Consider the following 24501-nt stretch of genomic DNA (forward strand, 5'->3'; position numbering starts at 1 on the left):
TATCTCATGTTACTTTCCTCCATGAACTCATACTATTCACTGACCCCTCAGTAGGACCTGTACTTACTCTGTGCCTCACAGCCCATTTGTTTCCCATGCTGAGACTGTCTCTCTTCACTTGTAGAATATTTATGGAGTTTTTAAAGTCCAACTCAAATGCCAGCTGCCCATTAAGTCTTTTGTGATGTACTGTGTCACTAATGGGCTTCCCTCTTCTTACTAATAATTAGCACTTATGTAGTGCTTTAGCACTTTTCTTGATGAGTAGGAGAGGGTCTGGGCTGTGATTTCATAGACATGGGGAATTCCTGGTGAGGAGACTACCTCTATGAGTGCAGATCTGCTATAGTTTGGCAATGGGGTCAGTAAGAAATTAAATGATTACATGACCAGTAGAGGTCAGAGACTTGAACTTAGACCTTTCTGACTCTGAGATCAGTTCTTTATGCAACATGCTAAACTGTGTCATAGTTCACATTTTAAAAATTTCTCACTACATTTATCAATTAATATTCTGTACTGAAATTATATGCATTTTGAAATTTTTGAAATGCTTTATAAATGATCTTTTAAAAAAAATGTCCCTGCCCATCAACCCACTTCCCCCATCCTCCGGGTAGAAGTTTTCTCTTGTAACAAACATGTATAGATAAGAAAGACAAACCAAGATATGGCCGCATCTTAGAGTTCCTGTCTGTTTCAGTACGGCCAGTTCATCACCCCTCTACTAGAAGGTGTAAAAATGTATCATGACCATGATAATGTGATGGGAAAACAACTCTGAAAGGGCCTCAGAACTTTGAATAAATTGTCAACCAATTATTATTTCAAAGGACTGAGGATGAATTAACTAGTTTTGTGTTTTACCTTCCTACCAGACTGCAAGTTCCTTCAGATTTGAGACCATGTGTTATCTAAGGTTTGTATCACTTTTGGCATTTAACAGTTCTCTGAACAAAGTTGGCATTTAATAAATATTTGTCAAATGAATGAGAGAGAGGCTGATTGTGATTGTTTACAAAAGGGAAAAAAAGAACATCAATGAAAAAAATTAAATATGCAGAAGACAGTGGGAGGAAGTTCAGAAAAGGACACAATCAGGGCAATGTTGGTCCTGCTATGTTAAATATACATATATGTGTGTGTGTGTGTATATATGTATATATGTATACATGTGTATATATATGTATATATGTAAAATATGTGTATGTATATATGTATGTATATGTATGTATACACTATTTAAAAACTCAAGCTACACATAACCAACATTCAGTTTCATATATAAACTTGTTTTTCTGTTCTTTGTATATAGAAAAGCTGTTTCTCAAGTTTGTAATAAAAATAAAATACATTAAAGAAAGAGAGAGAGGACAGTAGAGTGGTAAAAAGTACTAGTTTTGGACTCAGGGGGATATGAATTCAAATCCCAGATCTGCTACTTACTTTTGTAAATGTGAATCAGTCACTTACATTCCTTACCCTGAGTTTTCCTCAAATAAAAATGAGAGGCTGTAACTAGATGACCTCTGAAGACGTTTCTAGCTTTAAATCTATATCCTATTATAAGGGACCTGAGGTTATACGCTGTGATCTTATGGTGGCAGTTAGCACCCAGAGGGTCTCCTTTACAATCCCCTCTACCCTCATGTACTATAGAATCAATTTTATCTTCAAGAAAAATCTCAAACTCTCCAAATCGACTAAAATCCAATGCCTAACTCTCAGTGTTCTTTAATGAGGATGATTCCTACATGTTGAAAATTGTTGTTATTGTTTGTCCTTCTTTCTCAACGAGGACCAAGGACATTAGGAGAATTATGTCTTGACTTGTGAATGATTTGGATTTGAGTGAGGCAAAGCTGTGCAAAGTCATCAGTCTCGTCCTCTGCTCCAGAGTCATTGAAGTCCAATGGCAAGATAAGGTCAAGAAGCCTGGCAAAGACTTGCCACTAGAGTGGGGCAGTAAGGACTTCATCTTAAACTCTGAGGTGGACTGTCAGTTAGTGTTCCCAATACTGTTAATAACAATGACATCTCAATCAATGACTAATCAGTATAGCCATCTGGGGAAGGAAGGGGAGGGAGAAAACAAAAGAAACGTACATGATAAATTTATCATATATGTAAAAGGAATAGCAAGTTATATATAATAGATTTGCAATTTCATGTGTAATCATCTTTGTATTGTTCTACTATGTTATGGAAATTCTTGTTTTATTTCATAAAGTAAAAAAAAAAGCATGAGATCCAGAGTCAAAGGACATGGGTTCAAATTCTACCTCTGAAGCTTATTAGGTACATGATCTCAGGCAAGTCGCTTATCTTTTCTGGGCCTCAGTTTCCTAGATGGCCTCTAAAGTCAGTTTCTATTCTAGATCTGTGCTTCTGTGGTCCTCATTGAAAACTGTATATATGAATCCAAGAACATGGACAATATTTGAGTCCCTGAACCCAAGCTGGGCTAAGTCTTACTGTAAACATGTATTAGAGAGAAATGCACTTTTTTCAAGGTTCAAGAAAAAAGAAACATGAGGCAGGGGCATTGAAGAAAAAACAAAAGGTATGGGAAAGGCAGGGTAATGGGTAGAGAACATAGCTCCTCAAGAATGGCAGTTTATATAGGATTTTACATTTTAGATGGTTATTCAGAATGTGAAAAAACAAGACAAAAATAAGACCCTAAGATTAGTTTCAAAAGCAAAAATCAAATCTTAAACCAATTTCAAAAGGAGGACGTTGCATTTCCCAAACCATTTTGAATCTAACATCTTATATTTCAATATGGATTACTAAACTAAATGTAGTGGGAAATCTTAAAGAAATCATAATTCACTCTTCAGAGTGATGTTACTGTATTTTCCCCTGCATAAATATCACTCAACAACACTATGTAAAAATATAATATTCCTTCAGCCCCAAGCATGGTAGAATGAATCTGGAGCTCTAAGTGGTTGAACTTGATAATGATAGCCTGTCAAACCTCTTGGTATCTAAATTATAACACCACTGTCTGAAGGCACTCACTTTAAAGTTAACTTTTTCACTAGTTCTTTAAGAGCCTATGTAGTCAAACTTTATTATCATTATAGTATCTTCTATTTGAGGATATCAAACAGCTTTACAAAGGAGTAATCTAGGTGGTGCAGTGGATCGAGTGCTGGGCTCAGGAAAACCCAAGTTCAAATCTATCCTCAGACACTTACTAGCTGGGTGACTCTGTGTGGCAAGTCACTTAACCCTGTTCTCCTCAGTTTCCTCATCTGCTAAAATGAGCTGGAGAAGGAAATGGCAAACCACTCTAGTGCCTTTGCCAAGAAAACCACAAAGGGGCTCATGAAGAGTCAGACATGACTGAACAACAAAGACATATTGACATCTTATTTCAGTCAACTACATGTGGAATATGGAGTTTGGAACAATGACTTCTCTTGTTAAAGTAGGCTTTGGATGGCTTTCCATTTTATACTTATATAGAGGAACCTTTCTCCCTATATTTGTGGGTACTGTTATAAGATGTAAGCAGTTAACCCTTGGATTTGAAGGAAAAGAGATACCGTGTCTATACTGTTTATTGGCTGAGCTGGAGAGGAATGTACATCCAAATTACCTCTATAAGCAATCTTGTGTACTAACAGGCCTGAGCCACACAAAAACTCAGAAAGAGGGACAAAACCTCAAAGAAGAACCATGATATCTGAGGCAAGACAGATAGAGCTTTGATGAGGGAGAAAGGGTAGGAGATTTGGAGGCTGAACAATAGAAAGCGGGAAGGTGTCCCTTGGCCTCACTGGAATAGAAAAAGGCCCACGCCATCTGCATAACGCCAAAGAAGAAGAAAGATTGGCACAGCAGAGAAGCATGTAAACTATGAAGTCCAGAACTCTAACATCTACAATTTCTTTATAACACTTCATACACAAAAAGCTATGTTGAATGAGAGGACATAAGTACCTACTACCCACTCAACACTCCAGAGGCTCTTTCTTGCCTTTAGAATAAAATTAATTTCTTTGGCTTTTAAAGCCCTTCACAATGTGGCTCCAGCCTACCTTGCTAAACTGATCCCATGTTATGTTCCTCAAGCATACTATGCTTGACAAATTGGGCCGTTTGCTATTCCCCTAAACAACATTCTGTCTCCTAGCTATGCCCTTGTATAGGCTATTCCACCCATTCCAGGCTCCATGGCCAGCTCTTTAGCTACTATGCTGTTCTGCCTCTCTGCCCTTAAATTAGTGAACAGAAACCCACTTTTATTCTGGGCTACGCTTTTGGCTTCTGTGCTAGTGTTCAATCTACTAATGTGATTCAGTGAAGGGAAGAAAGAAAGAAAGAAAGAAAGAAAGAAAGAAAGAAAGAAAGAAAGAAAGAAAGAAAGAAAGAAAGAAAGAAAGAGAAAGAAAAAGAAAGAAAGAAAGAGAAAGAAAAAGAAAGAAAGAAAGAGAAAGAAAAAGAAAGAAAGAAAGAGAAAGAAAAAGAAAGAAAGAAAGAAAGAAAGAGAAAGAAAAAGAAAGAAAGAAAGAAAGAAAAGAAAAGAAAAGAGAAGAAGAAAGGAAAAAAGGAAGGAAAGAATCAAAGAAAGAAAGCAGGAAGGGAGGGAGAAGAAAGGAAGAGAAAGAAAGAACAAAAGAATGAAAGGAGAGAAAGAAAGAGAGACAGGGAGGGAGGAAGGAAGAAAAAAGAGAAAAAGAAAGAAAGGGAAAAAAGGAAGGAAACAAAGAAAGAAGGAAAGGAGGTAGAAGAAAGGAAGAGAAAGAAAGATTCTATTGCGTATTGGTCCTCCCTCAATTTATCAAGACCACCTCAGCCTTTCTAATTTCTGTCCATTGCTTTCCATAATATATAAGAACCTGGGGTGGAGCCAAGATGGCAGAGTGAAAGCAGTGACTTGCTTCAGCTTTTCCCCAAACCCCTCAAAATACCTATAAAAAATGGCTCTAAACAAATTCTAAAGCAGCAGAACCCACAAAAAGACAGAGTGAAGCAAATTTCCAGCCCAAGACAACCTGGATGATTGATTGGAAAGGTATATTGTGTTGGGCTGATAGCGGAGCGCAGTGTGGCGTTGGGCGCACAAGCCACAGCAAACCTGGAGCATGCCTCAGAGGACTGAATCTCTGGCAGCTGTGGTGTTTTCCAGACTTTTCAACCTACGAAAGCCAAAGACAACTTAGAAGGTCAGTGGGAAAAGTCTGTTTCTGCGGTACTGAGAGAGGAGCCAGGTCTCAGAGCCAGTTCCAGAGCGCGCAGAGCGCGGGCCCCAGGGCAGTAGCTGCATCCTGAGCTTCCGGCCCACAGACTGAGGGGGGAATTGAGTGGCTGATCAGAGGGGGACTGCAGGGATCCCTTTGCCAGTGCTGAGGCAGGCATCTCTTGCTTTGCCTGCTCTTGGATCGGGTCACAGTTCTGGATGTCGGTCCTGGGGCGAGGAGGAACGCTGTGAAGAAGAAACCTTCCTCACAGTTCCAGGACAGAAAGGAGTGCTTGTGGTCACTAATAGACCAAAGCACAGGCCAGGAAAGGAGTAAACACCTCACCCCTATCATACCACCTTGCAAGAACTGAAAATTCACAGGTCCCTACAAGTATCTCTGAAAACAGCTGTACAAACCCCTGAAGCTTGGGACAGTACATTCTCCACATTGGAAGCAGACTCTTACCTTAACAAAGAGATTAAAACTCAAGTAATTGGCCTGGATCATGAGCTAGCAGCGCAAAAAGAGTCAGACTACCTAATATATAAGAACCTATACCAAACATTGAAGTCACTCACAAATATGTATTCTTGTGAAAACAAAATAATTAGAAAAAGATAGGTCATGACCAATTTCTTTTAGGCCTTCCTCTTAATTTAGTTTGAAATATATTTCATTGTTCTTGAGCACAATGGCCATACTTCCTGTGGCTACATTAGACCCTACCATGTGGAAGAAGGATAGTCTTTAATGGTAATATCATTGCTTTCATGAGATACAAATCCAGATTGAAGGATAATTGTGTGAAAGAAAAATAACAATGACAACAAAGTACCCTGCATATTTTTAAACTCAGGTTCCCCTTTTCTCTTTTGCGGGCGGCCTGTGACATGCCTTCCAGACTAAGGAAGACGCGGAAGCTCCGTGGGTGCGTCAGCCCCGGCCACAGGCGCATTGGCAAGCACCGGAAGCACCCTGGAGGCCGCGGCAATGCAGGAGGGCTGCACCATCCCCAGATCAACTTCGACAAACATCATCCAGGTTACTTCGGGAAAGTGGGTATGGGGCATTACCACTTGAAGAAGAACCAAAGCTACTGCCCGACTGTCAACCTTGACAAACTGTGGACACTGGTCAGTGAGCAGACCAGGATTAATGCTGCCCAAAACAAGGAGGGACTTGCCCCTATCATTGATGTTGTGCGGTCGGGGTACTACAAAGTCCTAGGAAAAGGGAAACTGCCCAAGCAGCCGGTGATTGTGAAGGCAAAGTTCTTCAGCAGAAGAGCAGAGGAAAAATCAAGGGTGTCGGTGGCGCCTGTGTCCTTGTGGCATAAAAATCCAATGTTATCAAATAAAACAAATGTCTTTATTAAATGTAAAAAAAAAAATAAAAAAAATAAACTTAGGTTCCAAGATCTTCTTGTTGGTTATTTAATTTAAGAAGGTCATGAAAATATAAGGAGAAGAGGATTGTAAGGATCCCTTCTGGGTCCGTGACTTAATAGTACCAAACTTATTTTTCTATACATTTAAAAATATATTTCTTTAATCATTGGCATAGTTACGAATGACCAACTTTCCTGTCAATTTAAGAGGAAGGTTACTCATAGAATACTGCACTCACACATGGCATCAGGTGTCAGTATATCGTAGTACCATTTGAATGTTCAACTCTTTTCCCAGGGCTCCCACCAACCCATTTTGGGACCCACTCCCCAGCTAAGGATCCAGCTATTCTTGCTCTATGGAGCTGGTTTCTTTACACCTTTGGTTCAATGGCAATAAGCAAGTTGTTTTGTGCTTCTTGGTTATCTCCCCACTGTGTCACATACAGTGTTACTCACAAAATGGGTACTTGTTGACAGCATGTGTTACTAGAAAAATGACTGACGGTATAAAAGAAAATCTGATTTGAAAAAGAAACAAAATAAGGCCAGAGTGTTAGAAGACAGGGATTCTAGTCTGGACTGTTCTGTCAACCAGCTGTGTGACCCTGGGGAAATCACTTCTTTTGGCCTAAATTTCTCTCTTGTAATATGAGGGAATTAGATCAGATCATGTCTAAGGTCTTTTCAAACTCTGACATTCCATGAGGAAGTCTCCAATCATGTGATCTGGAAAAAAGGTTTAGTCATTTAATTTTTCTTAATGTTGCTTTTGAAATAGAAAATTGTTTTAAAAACAAGAATACACTCATTTTTACTCCTTATCCTGTTGCTGGTATAGGGGAAAATATGGAGTAAGAAGGTAACAAATTCTTACATAGAAGTTCTTATGTACATAAGTTCAGACAGATAGACAGACACAGAGAGATAGAGAGACAGAGAAGAGAGAGTAAGAAAGAAAAAGAAAGAACTACCTGTAATAATAGTCAGCTGTCACAAGTCCATCTAAAAGTCCAAAGGGTATAAAAGAAACAGGTCTATAACACAGCCACTTGAACTGAAGCTCCCTCTTTAGCCTCTCAGCATACAACATTTACAGGTATGCAGTTATGCAGTGAATGATTAAGACTGAAGACTATCTGGTATACTCTCTACTTTTTGTTTTCAATTCAGAGAAATGCATGTGTATATATGTATGTATATGTATATATATATGTAAGTGTGTGTGAGGTGTATACATGTGTGTATACATATACACACATATACATACATCTACACCATATAAATGTATATTTTTTCTCCCTATACAGGATTATGGCACATAAAGTGATTCAAGTGGCCCTGTGCACAACCCTGCTCATAGGTAAGATCTGATTTCCCTCTGATTTACCAGATATTTCAGCCTTCTACCAACTTCCTTTGTCTTTTTAAAGAAGTGATCATAGTCAAGCCTTGCTTCTACACCTATCCCATAGTAAGATATTGGATTTGGAGGTAGAAAGGACCTCAATCATTAACTTGTTTGTTTTGTAAATGAGAAAACTGAGGCCTAGGGAAATGGGATGACAGTTTGCACAGTGATTGATAGAACCAGGAGTTGAGCCTTTGACTCCAAATTCAGCTTATTTTTTTACTGTCCATAGAGCAATCCTGAAGCATAGTAGTATTTCAGATTCTAGAATTTTTGCTTTTGGGTAGAGGCAGTGTAGTACAATGATAGGGGTTATTGGCTCTGGAATCAGAAAATCTGGGTTCAGATCCCACCTCTCATTCTTACTACCTTTGTGACTTACACAAAGTCACAACCTCCCTGGGCCTCAGTTTCTTCCTCTGTAGCATGAGTAGGTTGTATCAGATGAACCCCCAGCTCTGGATCTATAATGGCTTCTTTTAATTTTGGCCATGAGTTTCATGTTGTTGTTGTTCAGTCATTTTCTATCATGTCTGACTCTTTGTGACCCTGTTTGCGGTTTTCTTGACAAAGATCCTGGAGTGGTTTACCATTTCCTTCTCCAGATCATTTTATAGCTGAGGAAACTGAGGAAAGAGAATTAAGTGACTTGCCCAGGGTCACAGAGCGAGTAACTGTTGTTTTCATGGTTGTTTGGTAATATCAAGTTAGTCCTTGATATTATTAACTTTGTGCCGTAGCTTTCTCCCAATATCATTGTGAAGGGGATAAAAAAAACCGGGTCTCATTTCTAAGGAAGTGTCCATTATTTGGATGCTAAAATACCTCTTAGAAATCGAACTTAGCTGATTTTACAGTGTTAATATCTAAAGACCTCAGAATAGTTTAGGAGCATGAATTCATTAGCCTTCACCACACCTTGTGGTGCCTAGGATAGGCATTTTACAGATCAACCAGGGAGATACAAAAAAGCCAAAGTGATTTGCTGCCAACACTTAAAAGGGAGTCACTTGCTCAGTGGGGGATTGAATGAATGCATGTCTTTGAAACACAGACTGTTGCCCTAATCCTTAAACCACAAGGTCATTTGCTTTCCTTTACAGCCAAATCTGAAAATATTTACAAAGGTGTTTGTTGTAGCTTTGTACCAGAGCTGAATTTCTGCAATGCAGCTGTGAATGTTTCCAACGAAGACACTTAATACATAGTAAATAACGACTGTAAGTTTAGTTCAGGATGCATTAAAGAAAAATATCTACTTCCTGTAGTCTGACTTGATAAAATAGCTTGCTTTAGCCCTGAGCAGGTGAATATTTATTTGTGTACAAAGAGTTTCCATCAGGCATGACAGTACATTTGATATTCTGAAATAAACCATCAGGAAAGTGTTGACCAGTGCACAGGGGCACACCTATACACAAACACACATAGCACATATAATTTCTCTGCAGGATTATCAGACACCACCTCCAGATGAAGAAAACAAGGCTTATTCAATTTAAGCGAGTTTCTGAGGACTGAAATCAAGGATTGCAAATCAAATTCAGGGACTGCCTTGTAACTCAGAAATGCCACATTTTGGCTTGGCCATTGGGCTGTGCAGTTTGACTTTACTACTGGTGATAAAGAATGATTGCATTGCTGCAACAGCATACCTTGTCTACATTTACCAATGAGATCTACGGAGTCAAGTATCTCAGAGAAAAGAGAAATGATTGCTTAAACACTTCACCAGACTTTCTTAAAGTTGTGGGCTAAATGAACTGGGCTACCTAACCATGATATTTACTCACTTTAGGCTCAAGCTGTTTATAGGTTCAATCAGTTTCATTAAACTGATTAGACAGGGAGGCGGCTAGGTGGCGCAGTGGATAGAGCACCAGCCCCAGAGTCAGGAGGACCTGAGATCAAATCTGGTCTTAGACACTTGACACTTACTAGCTGTGTGACCCTGGGCAAGTCACTTAACCCCAACTGCCTTAAAAAACAAACAAACAAAAAATCCCCAAAAACCTCATTAGATAGCAGTAACAAAAACAATCCCTGTACTTGAATTCAATTAAAGAACAAGGAGATAGCCAAGGACTGGGGCACATTTACCCTTCTTTGCTAGTTCCTCCAACTAAGGTACTAGGTACTAATCCCAAAGAGTAGGAAAAGGATGTCTCCAAGAGATGCGCAAGGCACATAAAAGTGAAGTTACTTGCCCAAGGTCATACAGATGTTACATGTCAAAGGCCGGATTTGAACCAGGTCTTCTTGAAAATCTTTACAGAATTCTATCTACTGTGCCATTTTGCGTTTACAAGCCCCAAAAAAGAGACCTCTAAATTGCTGGTATATCTGTGAGGTCATTGCAAGGACAGGAGAGAAGGATTTTCACCATGCCTCAGAACCAGATTTGTTTTTTATAGATACTACATTCTAGAGATACCATGTTGCAATGGAAGTTATTTGCTTTACAATCAAGTCTTGATTTAAAATTTCAGCTCTTTCAAAAACTCTCTATATGATCTGAGTAACTGGTATAGGTCTCACTTTCCTCTTCTGGAAAATAAGGGGCATTGGATTGACTTTGAAGATCCCTCCTAACCTAATCCTTTGAACTGATTTGATTGTTATTTTTAAAACATTATATAATCTAAGAATAAGAGAAAATAAGTGGGAGCAGGTATTTCCATTTTTCTAAGATTTTGAACCTATTTAGCTGTTCTTTCTTGGTGTGTTTCTGTTTTCTGTAAGTAGACAACGTAAAGAGAAAAGTTTGGTATTAGCTACTATGAAGGAGTAAAAATGGTTATAACCCCTTGATGGTACAGTTTAACAAAGCACATTTCTCCAAGGAGATCAAATGCATTAAAAAATAGGAGCAAAATTATATAGTCCTACCCTGTCATTTTACACAGAAGGAAATTGAAGCCTAGAAACTTTAAGTGACTTGCCCAAGTTAATGGTTGTAAGGAAGTAGTAGAACTGGGATACAAACCAAGGGTCTCTGATTCCAAATCTAGGTCCCTTTCCAATTTAGCATGATGAAATAAAGGGGGGGAAAACGTATTTCCTATTTTTATTGATGAGAATATAGAAGAGAAGGATGGCGAAGGGATTTTCTCCAAGTAATTAAATTAATGGGCACAAAACCCAAGCCATTCTTCTGCTGTGACTAGAGGTGTAACCTATTTAATTTGACTTTTCTGGACTATGGGATCAAAGGGTTGCTAGGTAGTGTAGTGGATAGAGTGCTGGGCCTAGAGTCAGGAAGACTCATATTTCTGAGTTCAAACGCAACCTCAGACACCTATTAGCTGTGTGATCCTGGGCAAGTCACTCAACCCTGTTTGCCTCAGTTTCCTCATTTGTAAAATGAGCTGGAGAAGGAAATGACAAACCATTCCAGAATCTCTGCCAAAAAACCCCCAAATGTGGGGGTCACAAAGCATGGGACATGATGAAAAATGACTGAACATCCTTATCATCTTAGAGTCAAAGATTGAAAAGCCAGAGTACCAGAAACCCATATGGGAACTCCTGAAAATTTATCAGAGAATTGGTTCTCCCAAATCCAGAGAATCAGGTAGCCAAATCCTTCCTTAGTTCAGCTTCCAAGCCTGCTGTATTGCTCCCTGAATAATTGGACTAAAAACAGAGAAGGTAAATTTGATGCTAGATATATTCATGAAGTAAAAGACAAGTGATACTTAAGCTATCTCTTAAGTGATAATGCAGATAAGAGATAATACAGCAGAGTGGAAAGAACCTAGAATTTGCATTAGAGAACCTATGTTCAAATCCCAGTTCTGCAACCTGAGTGATTTTTTTCTTTTTTCTTTTTTTTGGCGATTGGGGTTAAGTGACTTGCCCAAGGTCACACAGCTAGTGAATGTCTGAGGGCCAGTGTTCTATCCACTGTGCCATCCAGCTACCCCAGCCTGTGTGATCTGAAGAAAATCACTTCTCTGAGTCTCACTTTCCTTGTCAATAAAATGAAGGATGTGGAGATAAATGGAGATATTCTCTAAGTCTTCTTCCTAGGCTAAGATCTAATGAAATGAAGCTAAGGAGATGAGGGATGAAACATAATAGGACAGGCCTGAGCCAGGGAATCAGCAGGGTTGTCTAGACAAGTGGTTGTCAAACTCAAATAGATTTGGGTTTGACAACTAATCCTTACACAAGGGTCCCTGCAGGCTGCATATTTACTTAGTTTTAAAATGTAATGGTATCAATATTTTATTGTATTTTTATTTCATCAAGTATTTCTCCATTATATTTTCATCTGGTTCTGGCTGTACTTGAAAGTGTATGGGCCATGTGTTTGAAGTCTCTGGTCTAAACCATGCAATAAAATAGCCTGTCTTTGGCAGTGCTGTCTTTTAAAGTATAACCTTGAACATAACACATTCCATCTTAGTAGGACACTTGTAAAATCAAACAAATCAATTTCATACTTTAATGGAAGTCTATAGCCTAAGATCCTAAGTCAACAAAACAGATTTGGTAAGTTGTGCCTACTTGAATAATTGCTCCCAGATAAATCTACCCTAAAAATGTATTAGGATTTAAGATTTATTGAGAGGCAGCTGTGATATAATGGACCTAAGAATGCTGGTTCAACATCATGGCTCTAGCACAAGCTAGCTCTATCACTCTGGACAAGCCATTTAACCTACTTAACTAAGTCATTGATAGGTTGCTATCTGCCCTGGGAGAAGAGGTTTCCACACTGAGAGCTTTCTATTCTGTTGAATTATAGATACTTCAGGTATACACATACAATTTATTAGGTAATATGGAGGAGAGAATAACCCCTCCAATAAATCCCCAGTTCAATAGCCTATCTTGGCATATAAGTGTTCCATGTTCTCAAAGGCTATGCCGGGATGTGCAAGCAATGGTTAGAGCCATCACAATGAGGCATTTAGTGATAGCAACCTTGGATTCTTGAAGGCCACTCCAGCCATGGCGGTTCCTACAGAGCTGGAAAGGCTGCAATTACAGTCACAGAAGTACAGTGTATAACTGTCATCCAACGGGGATCAGCCTGGGTTGGAAAAGGAGTGATAAATGTTTCATTGTCTTTCAGAAACACAAAAATGTCTACTATGGTAGAAAGGAATTGGGAGTTAGACTGTTTGAAAGAAAGCCCATGAAATTGTATGACATAGTTTATGTAAAGCTCTTTGCTAACCTTAAAATGTTGTTATGTTATTGTTACCAAAATCATGGATCCTTAAATTAATAAAGTCTATAGAAAATGTAATTTTCTTCCTTCTTTCCTGACCCTTTCTTCCTCCTTTCCTTCCTTCCTTCCTTCCTTCCTTCCTTCCTTCCTTCCTTCCTTCCTTCCTTCCTTCCTTCCTTCCTTCCTTCCTTCCTTCCTTCCTCCCTTCCTTCCCTCCCTCCCTCCTTCCCTCCTTTCTTTCTTTCTTCTTTCTTTCTTTTTTCTTTCTTTCTTTCTTTCTTTCTTTCTTTCTTTCTTTCTTTCTTTCTTTCTTTCTTTCTTTCTTTCTTTCTTTCTTTCTCTCTCTCTTTCTTTCTCTCTCTCTTTCTCTCTCTCTTTTTCTCTCTTTCCTTCCTTCCTTCTTCCTCTGTTTCTTTCTTTCCTTCTTTCTCTTCCTCCCCTCCCTTTGTCTCCCTCAGGGTCTGTCTCTGTCTGTCTACTTGTCTCTCTCTTTCTCCCCCCTCCCCCACCAATTTTAGGTAGAAAACTGCCTTCTACTAATATAGAGTGGAAAAAGCATTAACAATTTATATAGTCTTAGAGAATTGCCTAGGACACTGAGAGATTAACAGCTTTACACAGGGTCACATAGTCAGTATAGGGTGGAGGCAACACTTGAACTCTGTTCTTCCTGACTCCAAGTCTGATTCTACAGCCACACTCTCTCATGGGGCTTCTCTTCTCCTTTTTACATCCCTCCCGTACTCCATGACTTTTCCCTCTTCTGCTTCTTACCATTTTTCTCAATATCTTTTAAGTTGCTAGCTCTAATTTATCCTAAACATTTTTCCAGACTAAATACTTGTAACCTCACAAACATTTTCAAAATATCAACTCCTTTGACTTCTCTGTAGTAAGAGAGTTTTCCCTTTATTATACAGGAATATTTATATAGGAAGAGTCCTTGATCACTTTTTTTTCATTTTCTGATGCATTGTAAATTTATTTTATCAGATTTTCCACCTTTAATTCTAACAGTTCACTTTAGTTTCTGACTGGTGCTCTCAAGAAATACATACACATATGTACATACATCTATTCATGCATACAAACATATACATATATATTCAATGAATGAAATTCTGTTGCACACAGTTTGATTGTGAACAACCTTTAAAAGCATGTGATTAGTTAAGAAGGAAACTTTTGGACTTTATAGAAGGACTTTGTATTCTAATTGGCATTGTTAATCATGACCCTGAAGATGTTCCATCTAGATAGTGAACCTGAAGGGATGACTATTGAATTATGGAAAATATTTCCCTTCCAGACCCATGATAAAAAAATTCTATCCACCTCCATAGTAAAAGTTGATGTAATCTGAGTGCAGATCGAAGCATACTTGTTTAACTTTGTTTTTCTTGTTTTTTGTGTATGTGTATTTTCTTTTGTATTATGGCTAATATTTAAATATGTTTTGCATGGCTTCATATGTATAATCAAAATCATATTGCATGCTTTTTCACTGGGTGAAGGATGGGATGGGTGGGAGAGAATTTGGAACTCAAAAATTTTTTAAATGTAAAAAAGGAAGAAAGAAAATATTCTCTCTCCTAATCATTGTATTTTCTGTTAGATTGAAGAACTGCAAAGAGTTCAACCAGCTGTATATACCTTGAAGTAATCCCAGAGAACAATGTAGATCTGTGTTGTGAGGGGTGTGTGTGTGTGTGTGTGTGTGTGTGTGTGTGTGTGTGTGTGTGTGTGTGTGTGTGTGTGTGTGTGTGTGGTGATGGAAGGAGGAGGTAGTAAAAGAACGATTAAAACAAGTAAAAGCAGAATTAAATAAACTCAAATATTACAAACTTCTGTTTACTTTTCTAAGTAACCAATATGTTAGTACACTTGTCAATAGAGCCAAAGTCCTAAAGTTAAAAGTTCACTTTCAAACTAACAAACTATTTAGTATGAAAATATGTAACCTGCCCCCTACTTCAGTTCCTTTTTCTTTTTCTATTCTGTTTTTTCTTCTCTTTTTGTCTCCTTTTGTCTTTCTAGAATTCTTTTCTTATTGCATTTCACTTCTTCCTTTCTCCTTTTTTCTTTCTCTTTTCATTTCTCCCTCTCACTATTTCCCATGTTTTCTAGTCTTCTCTTGCCTTCTTTTCACTTTGCTTCTCTTCTCTCCTTTCTTCTCTTTTTCTTTTTTCTCTTTCTTTCCCTTTTCTTTTCTTTCTCTCATCCATCCCTAAGTTTCTCTCACTGTCTACATATACACAGCCACCCATTCAATCATTTTGACTAAATTTATTGCTCTTTTGGGTTAAATTACTTGCGTAACTTAATTTTCATCTAAATCCAGTCAAAATGGCCAAAACAGTTATGTTTTCAAACATTGGGAAAACTCTACTTTTCCTTCCTTAATTTTTAAGGACAGAACCCAAGAGTTAATAGTGATAAGAAAAAGAGAAATATTCTATTCTTTTGAAATTCCTGAAGAACACATGTTCATGTGACCCTTATATTGGAGGCTCCCTGGACATAAAAGATCCACATATAACAGGAATTTCTCTATGTTCTGGCTCACTTGTGGTCAATTCAGTGGAATAGTGGATGGAGAGCTGGGCCTGAAGTCAGGAAAACCCAAGTTCAACTTGGGCCTCAGACACTTACTAGTTATATAACCATATGCTAGTCACTTAACCTCTGTCTACCTCACTTTCCTGAACTATAAAATGGGAATAATGATAATGGCGCCTGTTTTTCAGGGTCATTATAAGGATCAAATGAGATAATGTTTGTGAAGTACTTAACACAGTGCCTGGCACATAGTAGGTACTTAATAAATGCTTTCCCCCTTCCCTTTCCCAACACTGAGCTCAGCTAGATAAGCTCAGAACCTTATTAACACCACCCAGAATGCTGTTATAAGCTGCCCTTGCAAATACATGGTTTACAAGTTTCAAAGGTTGAATACATTTGTTAACATATCAGAGAGAAAAAAATAGAGCTCATTCAGAGTTCAAGACAAATCATAACATTTGCTTCTGCGTGACCTTTTAATTAGAAGGAAGGAAGGAAGGAAAGAAGGGAGGAGATATTTTTAGTTTACTATATGCCAAGCACTTTACAATTATTATCTCATTTGATCCTCACAATAGCCCTCAGAGGTAGGTGCTGTTATTATCCCCCTTTTACAGTTGAGGAACCTCAGGCAGACTTTAAGTGACTTAGTCCAGGGTCACACAGAACTCTGCAAAGCCTCAGTCATTCCTAGTCACACTCTGAGTAATTTCCTCTATTTTTGACACCCTAACACTTGACTCTTCTTTGCACTTTTTAGCTCCAAGTCTCCTATGGCTCTCTGTAAAATGCAGCTCTCAGAAAATAGGGGGGACATACTCCCTATTGCTTCTTCCTGTGAAAATTCTTCAATCATCCTGGGTAGTCACTCCAGCCATGGTTTTCAAGTAGTTACCAATGTCCTCTTCTTTTGCTGTTCTGAAAGAATGTTCCAGTCAGAAACCAGTTCATAGTTGTACAATTCATGTGTTATGGAGACAGGATATGAATCCAGGTCTTCTCATATTAGATCTAGTTTTTTCTACTACTAACTGGTTCTTCTGACTTTTACCATAACACTGCTCTTGGGACCATACATGGCTTATGGTATGAGCTTTTATCTTTGGATTTCATCTCCTCATGATTTAGAAAAAGTGGAGAACACAGATTTTCAGGCATCCCTTCCAAAATGATCATGTGTCATCATTAGATTAAATCTATCACTTAATCTGGGCAACAGTGAATAGAGTGTTGGACTTGTAAATCAGGAACTCATGAGTTAAACTCTGGCCTCAGACACCTACTAACTATGTAAACCTGGCCAAGAAACTTAACGCTGTTGGCCTCTATTAAATGAACTGGAGAAGGAAATGGTAAACCATTCCAATATCTTTGCCAAGAAAGTCCCAGATGGGGTCACAAAGAGCCTGACATGAGTAAAATGACTGAACAAAACATGTCACATTAACTTCCCTCTAAATAATGGAAAGATAGAATAGGGACTGAAACTGTGATCTCATTACTATAGGAAGCTGCTCCCAGTGGGAGCCTTCTTCCACTAGTTCAGGTTAACAGCTTCTCTGCAATTTATAGTCCAGACAGCTTCTAGAGCATGGAAAAGTTACATAATTTATCTAGATTCACACAGAGGTGAAACTTGAACCCATGTCATCCTATTCAGGGACCTTCTTGGACCTTCTACCACAACATACTTCCTCTTTTTAAAGGGAAGACAGGAAGTGAATTTCCTTCCATATCCAAAAATATACCTTCCATGACTCTTCTACTAGATCAGGGGTGGTGAACCTGTGGCCTCAAGGCCACATGTGGCCCTCCAGGTCTTCAAGTGAGGCCCTTTGACTGAATCCAAACTTCACCTCTGCACTAGAGTAATATATCCTTAAACCTTGGCATGTACACAATATTCTTATGTATTTTATTTATGTATTTGCTCAACACATATATTTCCTTTCTCATATATCTGTCTCTATTAGTACTGTTTGTAATAGACTGTAAGTTCCTGGAGTGTAGGAATTATATCTGTTTAGCCATATAGCTGTCTAGTTCTGTAGAGTAGTTAGCATGGAACCATGAGCAGGAATTTGCTTTTTGATCAATAGATGAGTAGCACGAATATGTAAGTCCTCAGAATTTTAGAGCTAGAGGAGACTCAAGATAATCTAACTAGTCCTCCCATTTTATAGGAAAAATGAAGTCCAGAGAATTTAACTGACCTGAGTTCATATAGTTAGTAGCATAGTAAACCTAGAACATAGGTGTTCTGGGTCCCAATCCATTGCTCCTTTCACTACATTGTCACTTTCATGTGAAGATCAGCGAGTAGTGAATTTGCCTTCCCTGTTCCTATAGCAAAAGATGTCACATGTCACTGGGGGCAGTGTTTACCACAGAGGACATTCAGTGGAATGGTCAGAAATAGGCTGCTGCTTAATGCATATCTATTAAAAATCTACCATGATGTGAAAGTGCATGCTTTGAGAGAAGGTCAGTTATCAGGTGAGTGTCTTGGAGACTATCTTCAGCTGAAAACATCTAATTAAAAAAAGTTGGAAAACCAAGGACCCAGGGTCCATCCTATAGCCACATAATTTGTGCTCTGAAACTCAAAGTCCTGATCTCTTCCCTACTAACTTTCAAGGTTGACCAGGAAGAAACAAAAGGGAGGAGAAATTTCTCAGGCAGAGAGAATAAGAGTGTGTTCTTATGTATTATTTGAGTTTAATTCCCCATACTGCCACTGACTTACACTGACCTTGGATATGTCATTTCATATGTGTGTTAATTTTATCATTTGCAAAGTGAGATAATAAATACTACTTTCTGCCTATGTCCTGGGGGATATTTTCATCATCATCAATTAATATTTATTGAGAACTCATTATGGGGTACAGAATGCTGAGGTGGGTACTTCATTCTGAGAATTATATAGATATCAGTGAAACATTTTCATCTACTAAAAAGAAATTTTATGAAAAGGTAGAATTATTAGGCTCTAAAATAGAAATACTGTATATTTAGAGTATAATCTAGAGTCAGGCTTTATATAATAGCACTTTTGGGGGGGCAAATATATCACACAATTAGAAAAAATGGCAGTACCTAGTTTGCTTTGACTTCTTTCAGTTTCTGAGGAACAGGATTATTAGAAATTATTGCATTTTCTTTCCTTGAATTTAAGGTTAGAACTTGAACAAAATCCATTGAAGAAATGTGTAATAGATCACAAATACAGATGATATGTGTACTTGACTGAATTTCCACTTTTTTGGAAAAATACACTAATATTGAAGAAGAACAATGTATGTACACACACCATTTTTCTATTATTTGTTTAAATACACTATTTTACATATATACATATATATATACACACACACATATACATTATTATTTACATATGTATATATATATATAGATATAGATATACACACACATATACATGAAAGCCCAGGACTTAATCATAGAAAAAGGACCAATATTAAGGTCTTAAACTAACTATAAAATCTTTAGCCAGGGCAAGTAATCTTTTTATGAGGTACAAATAAGTCTCTTGAGTGAGGCAAATGGGAACATCATTGGATGAAGAATGATTGGGCAATCCCCTAGGTGGTGCCTAAAGAACATTATAGAAATGCTAGCTATCATTGTTATTTTGTTATTTGGACCTCACAACAACCCTGGGAGGTAGGTACCATTATTATCCCCATTTTATAGTGGAGGAAACTGAGGCAGATAGAGATTGAGTGACTTGCCAATACATCAATAGATGGGTAGCATGAATACGTAAGTCCTCAGAATTTTAGAGCTAGAGGAAACTCAAGACAATCTAACTAGTCCTCCCATTTTATAGGAAAAATGAAGTCCAGAGAATTTAACTGACCTGAGTTCATATAGTTAGTAGCATAGTAGACCTTGAACATAGGTCTTCTGGGTCCCAATCCATTGCTCTTTTTGCTACCATGTCACTTTTATGTGAAGATCAGCAAGTAGTGAATTTGCCTTCCCTGTTCCTATAGCAAAGGATGTGACATGTCACTGGGGGCAGTGTTTACCACAGAGGACATTCAGTGGAATGGTTAGAAATGGCCTGCTGCTTAATGCACATCTATTAAAAATCTACCATGATGTGAAAGTGCATGCTTTGATAGAAGGTCAGTTATCAGGTGAGTGTATAATTGTCAGCTGAGTGTGGTATAGCCACTAAGCATCTGACGCTCACATTTGACCAAGTACTACAATTCTATCATCTCACTTTATGAGTGAGGAGGGGGGAAGGAGGAAAAAGTCAAGCTTTCAGGATTCCGCCTTCAGGAACCTTCCTCTCCACTTCCAGTTTGAGACTCACTATTTATTCCTATAACCTGGGCGGTTTCTTCCTGTTTTCCTTCTCTCCTGCAGTCACATCCAATATTTCTCTTTGATTTGGTCTTCTCCTTCTCCTCAGATAAGGATGTCATAGGCAATCTTTTATGGCTTCTGGTGATTCCAGTATATGTAAAGTAAGAGAAAAGGATAAGAAAAGCTGGGCATGAAGCATAGTACTCTCATGTCCTCTGTTTCCATTCTGTAATTCTGAAGCATATTAATACTATTAATATAACTAATTTTGACAAAGTTCATATTGAACAAATCTTCATTAACATAATATCATATGATTTAGAAGTGAAAAGGACGTTAGGTAGTATTTAGACCAAGCTCCTCATTGGCTAGATGAAGAAACAGACCCAAAGAGAGGAAATAACTTTTCTAAGATCACATAAGAAACCTGTTAATAGGTAATTAACAGAGCTGCAATTTAAACCCAGTTCCTCTGACTCCATATCCTATGTATCCCACCACGGGATAATAATATTACCAATATCGTGCCCAATCTAACAGGATCCTGGTCCAATCTAGCAGATTCAGGTTAGTCATATGGTCTTGGGACATCCAGAAATTCTGTAGACCAGTGATTCTCAACATGTCATCTAGAGACCCTCAGGGTTACTTGAGACTCATTCAGGGTGACCCTGAGGTCAAAACTATTTTCAAAAAGTACTGAAATGTCTTAATTTCTAATATATTAAATATCAATAGATATAATCAACATAAACAGAAATCTCTTTGGAGGGTCCTCAGTAATTTTTAAGAGTGTGAAGGGTCTCTGAGACCAAAAAGTTTAAGAGCCACTGCTTTAAACTACAGAGTGGAAAATATAGCAAACCACAAATAAATAGTGAAAAAAAGCAATGACTTTTTTCCTCAAAGTGTCTGCAATCACTTAGGACACAGAGAAGCCGGTGCCACACTTACATTAGCACTGACACATCAATTTTAGATGAGTTGTAATACATAAAAAGATGTTAGAACCTCAAAGAGTTTTTTTTTAATATTAGAAATATGCATGGATTGTTTCAATTGCAGGTGTGATGGGAGCTCCATTTTTGTCAGATGATTCGGCAAATCAATTTCTACGACTAAAAAGACAAATATATTCACAGGATTACTGGGACCCAGATTACAGTCAGAATGAATGGGGATATACTCTGGCTGAACAGGTAATTTGCTTTTGGTGCACAATACAGAGGTATGCTAATAAATGTTTAATAACCAGGCTCTCTGGGGGAAAAATGCATGCATACATATTTTTAAGTTTAATCTGCAATATTTACACTTTCCCAAGTCTAGACAATTAAATAATAAATGAATTCCTGATTTTTTTTTTAGCAACTGTTGATTTCTGAGGAGTATTTGCGCACCCTGAAAATTTAACAATCTAACTGTGTTGAAGCTGGCTCTGGTATACCCTTGCTTCTGACATTTACTAGGTACATGACCATAGGCAAGTTTATTAAGCTCTCTGAGCCTTATACAACTCTCTAGGACTTATCTACCAAGTTCTAAACAGTTTGTAATGTGTGTTGATGGAAGGAATTCCCACACCCACACATGATCCTTGATGTATATATTCATGCCATCCCAAAATTTAATAACAGTACTTGATAGCACAATTGTAAAAAGGAGTTTGAAGCATGAAGGATAAGCAGAGCATGGCAAATGAGAAGAGCAAAGATGATTTTAGGAGGCAGCATGATGCAGTGGGAAGAATGCTAAACTTGTAGTGTGAGGACCTGAGTTCAAATTCCAAGTCTGTCAGTTAATAATAATTGCTAGCATTTATATAGCTCTTTAAGGTTTGCAAAACACTTACTATGGTAACTCACATAACCACATAAAGTAAGTGATATTATTATTGCCAGTTTTATAGATGGGAAAACTGAGTCCCAGAGAGGCTGATTCTTAGAACTTGTTAATACTCAACCTTGGGCAAGCCTCAATTTTCTTCTCTGTAAAATTAAAAGTGTTGGACTAGATGACTTTTAAATTCTTTTCCACTTCTAAATTTATGCTCTATGATACTACAATGGCTTGGGATTTTTCCTGGGATGAATCACTGATTTAATCTCATATGGAAAAAGGATGATTGCTTTTCTTTTTCTCTGTCATAGGCCAGTGAATTATGGACTGCTGTGAGAGCAATAGCCCAGTATTTCATGGACTTGGGGTCTTTCGCCTTTGATCCATCAAGTGCCCAGTAAGATTGCGTTGTCTTACTACACTAAGAAAATGAAAATGGTGGGAATTAAAATGAAATGCTGCAAAATATTTATCAATGAGGAAATGGGCTTTTTAATGGAGAAATGTGAATGCAACATTTCCAGGACAAGGAAATATTGTCTATGTTCCTTAGTGCTTTACGTTTGTTCTGTTTTGTTTTTGAAAGGAGAGAGTGCCTTCATTTTAACTGGGAGGGAAAATTTCATATTCAATTAAAATTCAATGAGCGTTTAAGCACTTACTTTGTGCTAGGAGCTAGGGATACAAATCCAAACCAAAAAAAAAGTCTCTCTGCCCCCAAGTTCCTTATTCTGGAGAGGCTGAGATGGGGAGGGGGGTACAGCACAGGCATTTCAGGAAATGTAAATTATACATTTAACTCATCCTGGTCAAGCCCAGGGCTCTTTACAGCTAAGAGAATACTGGGAGGAAATAACTGTCCTGCAACAGACTAGCACCTGTCTCCCCTTTCTCTGTGGCCAAGCCTTTGGCATGGGAGTTCAAAGGTATGTTACATACACAAAATACATAGAAAGTAAATTGTGGGAGGGGAAGAACAGCAATAACTGGGAAAACAAAAACAGGCTGCCTGTAGAAAGTGACATCTAAACTGAGTTTGTCCCTTGCATATTACCTCTTCAGTACTTTCAAAAGGCCTACAAAGAAATATTCCATGATCTCCTTTTTCTTGTGTTCGCTGGTCAGATTTTCCCTGGCCTCGTTGAGTTTTATAACATCATCTACTTCTCCTTTCCTAGGGACCACATTAAGTCTTACATGGATATGTTGCAACACTCTGGAGCTCATCTTCAGTGGGAGGAGAGCAAACACAACTGAAGATCTAGAAGAAGCACCAACCGTGAAGTCCACACGACCCACTACTTTTCAGATATTGTACTGTCAGCCACTTGCCATCTGTATATTTCATATTCCATTCCTTAGATGATTCTTAAATGCTGAATTTTGAGAAAGTATAAAATTTATTATGTTGTCTATTATTAGCCATCTGTGGCTGTAAAACATATGAAGAAAAGATCATAGGATCATAGATTTGAGCTGGAATGGACGCCATCAAATCCAACCTGCCTCATTTAAAGTGAGGTACGGGGAAGTTAAATGACTTGCCCAGGGTCACATAACTAGTAAGTGGGTGAGACAAAATTTGAACCCAGGTCTTCCTGACTGCGGCTCCACCACTTTATCCACTATGCCACATAATTTTCATAAAGGCTAGGAGGAAGAGGGGCAGAGGAATCAGAAGGTTTCATCCAAGCAATGGCATCTGAGTTGGCCCTTGGAAGAATTCCAATAGGTGAACATGAGGGAGAAAGAGAGGGAAGTTCATTCCAAGCATAGGGGATAGGAGAATTAAAATTGATTTTAATACTATAAAGTTCTTTTTCTTCAAAGTCTGATAGAAATTTGGAAGAGACCAAATTTTAGAGCAGTGTAGGTTGTAGAATTGTGCTCCAGTAGGATATTTTTTTGTTTATTTGCTATACTCTGTGTAGCAAAGGAAGAGTAGACAGTTTGTTAAAAGACACACTGTGAAATTGTAAGGTTGATTTTTGCTTGGTTTTACTCAAGCATCTTAGTAATCACACTGTGATTCAATAAATAATACATTTCATCCCTATTGAGGAAATGTTCATTATTCCCTGAAACATATTTTCATGATCCTATGACATAGCAAAAGCCACTAGGCTTATGTGAGAAAATTTGTGCCCAAAACCAAACGCTATCATCTAGGCAGCTAAGCAAGACATATAGGTGATTGCTAAGCAACCCCCAGCAGCACAGATGTTGTTCATTCATTCAGTCATGCCTGAGTTTCTGGGATACCATGGACCACAGCATGCCAGGCTCTTCTATCCTCCACTGTCTCCTGAAGTCTATCCAAGCTTGTGTTTGTTGTTCCTATGACACTATCTTTCCATCTCAATCTCTGCTGTACAGTTTTCCTTTTGCCTTCAATCTTTCTTAATATACATACTTTGTTTGGAAAAAAAAATCAAGTAATGAGTTAAATGGTGCTAACTACTAGCTATATTGAAAATTTCTCTTTCTGGCTGTGCTTCTGACTCTCCTTCTGAATTACTACCATGACTTGACTGCCTTCTCATCCTAGGACTTCTCTCGACACCCACGGGCTTCTCACTCTGAA

General features: G+C 38.1%; 1 protein-coding gene and 1 pseudogene across 3 annotated transcripts; both read left to right on the plus strand.

The window, feature by feature from the left end:
• Window positions 1-881: 881 nt before the first annotated feature.
• CUNH3orf85 (chromosome unknown C3orf85 homolog) lies at window positions 882-23973 on the plus strand. 3 transcript variants are annotated; one of them, XM_078146692.1, is made up of 5 exons: window positions 882-919; window positions 7896-7948; window positions 21144-21277; window positions 22229-22314; window positions 23096-23973. In XM_078146692.1, exons 1-5 carry the CDS (start codon window positions 906-908, stop codon window positions 23172-23174), a joined length of 366 nt encoding a protein of 121 aa, XP_078002818.1. In that variant the 5' UTR covers window positions 882-905; the 3' UTR covers window positions 23175-23973. The 3 variants fall into 3 exon arrangements, with proteins under 3 accessions (XP_078002818.1, XP_078002820.1, XP_078002819.1); XM_078146694.1 differs by lacking the exon at window positions 882-919 and adding an exon at window positions 7599-7684; XM_078146693.1 differs by lacking the exon at window positions 882-919 and adding an exon at window positions 7638-7727.
• LOC110217550 (large ribosomal subunit protein uL15 pseudogene) lies at window positions 6083-6552 on the plus strand (annotated as a pseudogene).
• Window positions 23974-24501: the final 528 nt, after the last annotated feature.

The sequence above is a fragment of the Phascolarctos cinereus genome, unplaced genomic scaffold, assembly GCF_003287225.1.
Source record: "Phascolarctos cinereus isolate Bilbo 61053 unplaced genomic scaffold, phaCin_HiC Scaffold_726;HRSCAF=1367, whole genome shotgun sequence".
NCBI lineage: Eukaryota > Metazoa > Chordata > Mammalia > Diprotodontia > Phascolarctidae > Phascolarctos > Phascolarctos cinereus.